This window comes from Ailuropoda melanoleuca, chromosome 1, assembly GCF_002007445.2.
Source record: "Ailuropoda melanoleuca isolate Jingjing chromosome 1, ASM200744v2, whole genome shotgun sequence".
NCBI classification, from domain to species: domain Eukaryota; kingdom Metazoa; phylum Chordata; class Mammalia; order Carnivora; family Ursidae; genus Ailuropoda; species Ailuropoda melanoleuca.
The window spans coordinates 92,050,364-92,056,639 of NC_048218.1; the positions used below are offsets into that span (position 1 = coordinate 92,050,364).

The window sequence follows — 6,276 nt, forward strand, 5'->3', positions numbered from 1 at the left end:
AGCAGCCTGACAAATACTCCTTAACAATCACTGATGGCTGTTAACCCAGTTTCACCCTGACTCCAGACAATGAACATCATTACTACCCAGTTTGCTTTCTGTCAGTGAAACTTATGATAGCATTTTGCTGCAGGATCATCATTCTGAAACTTGAAGATATAAAGCAGACAGTAAAGCTGAAAATACCGGGGACATAGCTAAAGGAAAGAAAAAGATTTTGCTTTGGGACCTGATCTTTCAGATATGGCATCTGGACAGACGAGGGAATCCAGGGAAGGAATAGTGGTTGAGTATGGATATCAGAGAACATTAAGAACTGCTAGGTAAAGGCAAGGGAATAAGAGTTAAGGCTTGAGGGACTAAGACATTTGGAGGGAGTAAAAGACGATGATGAAAAAGGTCAAAGGGGAAGAAATCAGAAAAAGGACGGTGGAAGGAGAGGCACCTGGCTAGCTCAATTGGTAGAGCTTGCGACTCTTGATTTCAGGGTAGTGAGTTTGGGCCCCACACTGGAGGTAGAAATTACTTAAAAAAAAAAAAAAAAAAAGGATGGAAGGAAGTTCAAGAAATTCGTCATTAAAAAAAAACACACGGTTGACCAAAAGTTGTTTCTGTAAGACTGTTCCACCACAATGTTTATAAATAATGAAATAAATGTCAACAACTGGAGATGGGTTAAAAATAATACATGGTATATCCTTATGATATACTGTTAAGGCAACTACTAAAAATGCTTCTCCAGATAGGAGGAAGACTTAGTTTTCACTCTTTCTCTTCTGTACTCATTAAATGTTAAGCCTAATGAATTTGTTACATGTTAAAAAATACAAATTTCTCCAGTATAAGTCAATTGCAGGTTACAGAATTCTGCCACAACATCTAATTATTAAGACATTATACACATACAAAAAGACTAAAGGGTACACATCGAGTTATGAATATAGCGTTACAGCGTTTTCTGAATTTCTCAAACTTCAAGGAAAAAAGTAAGGGAATATCAAGTCTGAAAAGTAAAAAAACTGAATTTGCCTGAAACCAGATAAATGAGGATTAAATAATTTCAAGGGAGTCATTGACATTGTCTGAGGGTAAAGAAAAAGATCAGGGTGAGGGAAGGCTATCCGTTCTCTTGACAGACCAAACCTAACTTGAGTCTTTCCATGTTGAGAAGACAGTTCAGCTGATTTCTTGAGCTTCCTTGTTCATCTTTCCATTGTCCAACTTTAGCAAGAATCCTGCTACATGAGGTTAGCCAGACTCTGTCATCCTCGGAATCTGACCTCCTTCAATATCGGATTGGGTTCCTTATCCCACACCATCTTCCACTGATGACCTATCACCCTCTTCTGCCTTTAGCAAGAATCCCTTATTATCCCTGATGTTTCCTCAATAATATTCTACCCGCTAACCTCCACCTTGCTCCTTGGCTATAAATTCCCACTATTCTTTGTTGTATTCAGAGTTGAGCCCAATCTTTCTACCCAACTGCAGAATCCCACTGTGGTGGTCCCTACACCTGGCGCAAGGGGCCTGGGTAAAGTCTGCCTTACTGTTCTTGAACAAGAGGCATGAATAATTTTTTCTTTAACATACTGTCGTGGCTATAAATCTACCATGTCATAAGCTGACTTACTAAGGTACACAAATTATGTATTTACACACACACACAGACACACGTGTATATATGTAAAGACAGTTACCAAAAAATCAGTTAATACCTATTTTCAGGGGCGCCTGGGTGGCACAGCGGTTAAGCGTCTGCCTTCGGCTCAGGGCGTGATCCCGGCGTTATGGGATCGAGCCCCACATCAGGCTCCTCCGCTATGAGCCTGCTTCTTTCTCCCACTCCCCCTGCTTGTGTTCCCTCTCTCACTGGCTGTCTCTATCTCTGTCAAATAAATAAAATCTTTTAAAAAAAATACCTATTTTCATAACTATAAAAGAACCAATGAAACAAGTTCTTTTGTATGCTCAATTTTCCCCCCAAATTATATATATAGTTTAAATTACATAGTTTAACTTGACCCTCTCCCAAAAAGTTCCATTCAGATTTTATGTACAAAGGTTTGACTCATGGCTACCACCTCGACAAATGCCACTGGCTTTATAAGTGGTGGTGTTTGGATAAGGAAGCCAAGATAGAATGATAATATATGAAGTCTTCCTTGTGCCAAGAAAAAAACCAGGCTGTTTTAAATAGCTGATGTTGGTTTAGAAGGGGTGTGAAGAGGGTGAATAGAGTAGGTTCATATTTATAAAGATCCCATTCTAAGAAATACATCTTTAGGATAAAAGAAACAGAATTATCTGTATCCTTTATAACTCATCCGAAATTAAATAAAGCTAAGGAATCCATTTTAAGTGGTGAGCATCCCCACTGCCTCACTGGCTCTCAGAGAGGGGCCAACTGGAAGGACAGAAAAGCAGGCTAGTCCCTGGAAGAAGAAAGTCGGCGAGAAGGATGGTCAGCTATGGCCACCAAGGCACCAGCCAGGAACCTCTTTAGAAGAGGAGTAGAAGAAAGACAAGTTTGAAATGAACATGTAAGAGATTCAGAAAGCTGTAAGAAACTAGAGATGAGGGGGAAAAGGCCCTGGGAAGATATGTAACTCGAGGCAATAAAAAGCAATCAAAATGAAGTATATCGGAACAAGAGGTTCTAGTCGTTTTGCACCGGTGCCTGAATATCGTGATCCTGGAAACCATTCAAAACTTTCTCGTGATACCAGTTTTGCACCACGCTTCCCCCATAAACCACTGAAAGTACTCAAAATTCCAGTATTTTGTTCTTTAAACCTCCCAAGACAAGACAAGAAATCCGGTGACAGGCTACCTGCCCTGAATTTTCCCTTGAAAAACGTTCACAATAACTGCAGGGGTCCAGAGATTTATAAGATAATGGCTCTTTTCCTGAATGATTTTTTTAAACTATGTATGAATCAACTCATATGTTTCATATACAGAGTGAATAGTTAATATGGAAGTCCTTTTAAGGCATCTTTAGGCTTTTCGATCTGGCCAGTTTAGAAGAATTAGCAGGAAACAAACCATGATTTCTTTTCACTGATCCAGTCTCTGGGTTCCTGTCTAAAGCCCAGGGGCACCTGGGTGGCTAAGCTGGTTAAGCATCTGACTCTTGATTTCAGCTCAGGTCATGATCTCAGAGTCCTGGGATTGAGTGAGAGCCCTGTGGCCCTGTGTTAGGCTCTGAGCTCAGCAGGGACTCTGCTTGTCCCTCTCCCTCTGCCCTCCCCCCTGCCTCGAGTTCTCTCTCAAATAAACAACAAACCCAATTAATTCTTAGCAACACATGACACTTAACATACTTACTCTGCTTTCTGCAGCAGGTCTGTCTTGACGGATCATCTCAGTTGTACTGCCTTCAGTGATCTTACTTTTGGTACCTGGCATTCCAGAATGCCATGTGACTAAGCTCTGTGTGAAAGACAGAAAACATAAATAACCATCATTAACAGCAGTCATAGTGGGAGTTCACCTAACTAACTGGCTCCAACTCTGCTTAGAAAAACTGTAACTTTCTGGGGGATTAGAGCCAGTAATTAACTGCCCATGTTCTTTTCTTCAAGGGAGAGGAAGACAGGGATACATTTAGGTTGAAGCCCCCAAAGACCCTGAGATACGCGTACATATTACACGGCATCTATTTAAAGAAGTCTTGCTTGCATTGCAGTTTTTGCCCTTGGGCTTCAGAGTCTAAACGAGTAGTTCCCAAACTATTGGTTTCAGGACCTTTTGACACGTGCTGCATGTAACATAAGTAACATTTTTTTTAAAATGGAAAATTACTGTATTTTCCCAAAAAAGAAACATTTAGTGAGCAGAGTGGCATTTTTTCACATCTCACGAACTGCTCTGGTGTTCAGCACGACGGCAGGCAGTGAGCATCTCCTCTGCGGTCAGTTGTGCTATTGCCCATAAATTAGCTTTTGCAAAGTCCTGTGTTCCATGATGAGAGTTTGAGGATACAAACACATAATATTATCCTCAGAGCTGTGTCATGCCATCGCAGGTTTTCCAGAACCAAGTGCATTCAGCAGCAGTATGTCAGGAGCCGGGTTAACATCCCGGTCTCCTCTCGTACGGAAAATGGAACGAGCACTGTGGCTAGACTTGCTGATCCCAGTGAATGGAGAAAACCTATCGTAGAAATAATGGACTGAGCCTTGTTCGTCAGGGGTTTGCATACCTCTTACCTAGTAACCCTTACACCAATCCCAAAAGGTAGCGATTTCTCCCCATGTGGAAACAGGAGCAGGGTAACAAAGCGCATCTCCCAAGGGTGGATGACTGATAACTGCTGGAGCTGAAGTTCAAGCTCAGGTCTGAGTTCAAAGCCCATTGTCTTCACTAAGTTACATTATGGCTCAACTCACAACTGGAAATGTAGAAAGGGACCCAAATTATGTACGTGAAAAAGTTCTGAAAAGGTAACATCCAATAAAAGTGACTGTTGATTACTGATACCCAAAGGACTGGAACTAATCTATGTGGATAATGTAATTTTATTCCTTTAAAAGGTAACTGTAAATAAACTTTTCAAAATATGGTCCTTGCTCGATGATATATCAAAGTTCAGTTAAAAAAAAATGTCATTCAACTGACAACTTTTAAAGAAACATGTTTTCATTCATTTACATAGTATAATTAAATTCAATACAGAAAGTTAAAATACAGGAAACAGGTTTTTATTTAACTTGTTTTTAAAAAGGTTTTATTTAACTTGTTTTTATTTAACTTGTTTTATTTAACTTGTTTTTAAAAGCTGGATAGGTACCAGACCAGCCTGAACATCCACGGAATCAGCCTGAGACGCAGGAAGATACATCTGGATCTCTACAAAATGAACATCTCCAGCACTGAGTATTGAGGTACGAAGCGGGGAGCTGTGAATCCGAGCACAGATATTGGAAGATAAACGGAAGGGGGAGGGAGCCGCCGCGTTCGGGCTCCAGCAAGTGGAAGCCACCTGGACGGGGGAGCAGGCGGACTCGCGGACGTCACCCACGAGAGAGCAGACTGAGACCTTGAGCTGGGAGTGCACGCCACCAGACTTCTCACAGAACTCCGGAATCCCGGTGTGCTCACTGGAACCAGACTGAGACCAGGAGCTCTGGGAGCGCGCGCGGGGCGGCTGGTGGCGTTAGAAACACAAGGACAGAAATGCGCCAGCCCTGGAAGTGAGGGCTGGACACCGGGTGTGGGGTGCACATCCCGGGACACTGCAGGGTTAAGCAGCACCAACAGAAACAGAGTTAAAGTGGCCAGAACATCAGTGGAGAACGGTCCGCGATCCCTCTGTTCTGAGACAGAGGCTGAGATTCGGCCACTGCTGCTCTGACTCTCAGAGAGGTACAGCAGACCGCCAGGGAAAGCCGCCAGAGAACAAAAGCCTGGAAATACCGGCTCACAGTGTGCCCATCCCCATCCCCCCTCGCAGGGGACACGGAGACTCTACCCAAACAGGGTTGCCTGAGTATCGACGCGGCAGGCCCCTCCCCCAGAAGGCAGGCTAAAAAATCAAGAAGCCCACAACCCGGGGCGCCTGGGTGGCACAGTCATTAGGCGCCGGTCTTTGGCTCAGGGCGTGATCCCGCGTTCCGGGATCGAGTCCCGATTCGGGCTCCTCCGCTGGGAGCCTGCTTCTTCCTCTCCCACTCCCCTGCTTGTGTTCCCTCTCTCGCTGGTTGGCTCTCTGCCACATAAATAAATAAAATCTTTAAAGAAGAAGCCCACATCCCTAAGATCCCTATAAAACAAGGGGCATGGCCTGGGACCCAGTCAATAATTTGGGCTCTGGACAACCCCGCACCCTCTCCTCATCAGAATGACAAGAAGGAGAAGTCCCCCCAGCAAAGAAAAGACAGTGAGTCTGTGGCCTCTGCCACAGAAATAATGGATATGGATATAACCAAATTATCAGAAATGGAATTCAGAGTAACAATGGTCAAAATAATGAGTAGACTTGAAAAAAGTATTAACGAAAATGTTACTGAGGATATAGAATCCCTAAGGGCGGAAATGAGAGCGAATCTGACAGAAATTAAAAATTCTATGAGCCAAATGCAGTCAAAACTAGAGGCTCTGACGGCCAGGGTCACCAAGGCAGAGGAATGTATTAGCGAATTGGAGGATGGGTTAATAGAGGAAAAAACGAAAGTAGAAGCTGGTCTTTAAAAAAATCCATGCCCACGAATGTAGGTTACAGGAGATTACTGACTCAATGAAACAATCCAATGTCAGAATCATCGGCATCCC

At 43.2% G+C, this 6,276-nt stretch overlaps 1 protein-coding gene across 5 annotated transcripts in view; it reads right to left on the reverse strand.

The window, feature by feature from the left end:
• GPR160 (G protein-coupled receptor 160) overlaps positions 1–6,276 on the reverse strand; it is an 85,598-nt gene that overhangs the window by 41,387 nt on the left and 37,935 nt on the right. For 4 of the 5 annotated variants that reach the window (XM_034663161.1, XM_034663167.1, XM_019801355.2 and 1 more), the window contains exon 3: positions 3,331–3,435. In XM_034663161.1, coding sequence (XP_034519052.1) covers positions 3,392–3,435 — 44 coding nt within the window. In that variant the 3' untranslated portion in view covers positions 3,331–3,391. Of the gene's footprint in view, positions 1–3,330; positions 3,436–4,214; positions 4,397–6,276 lie in introns of all 5 variants that reach the window. The other variant, XM_034663150.1, reaches the window with a different exon arrangement.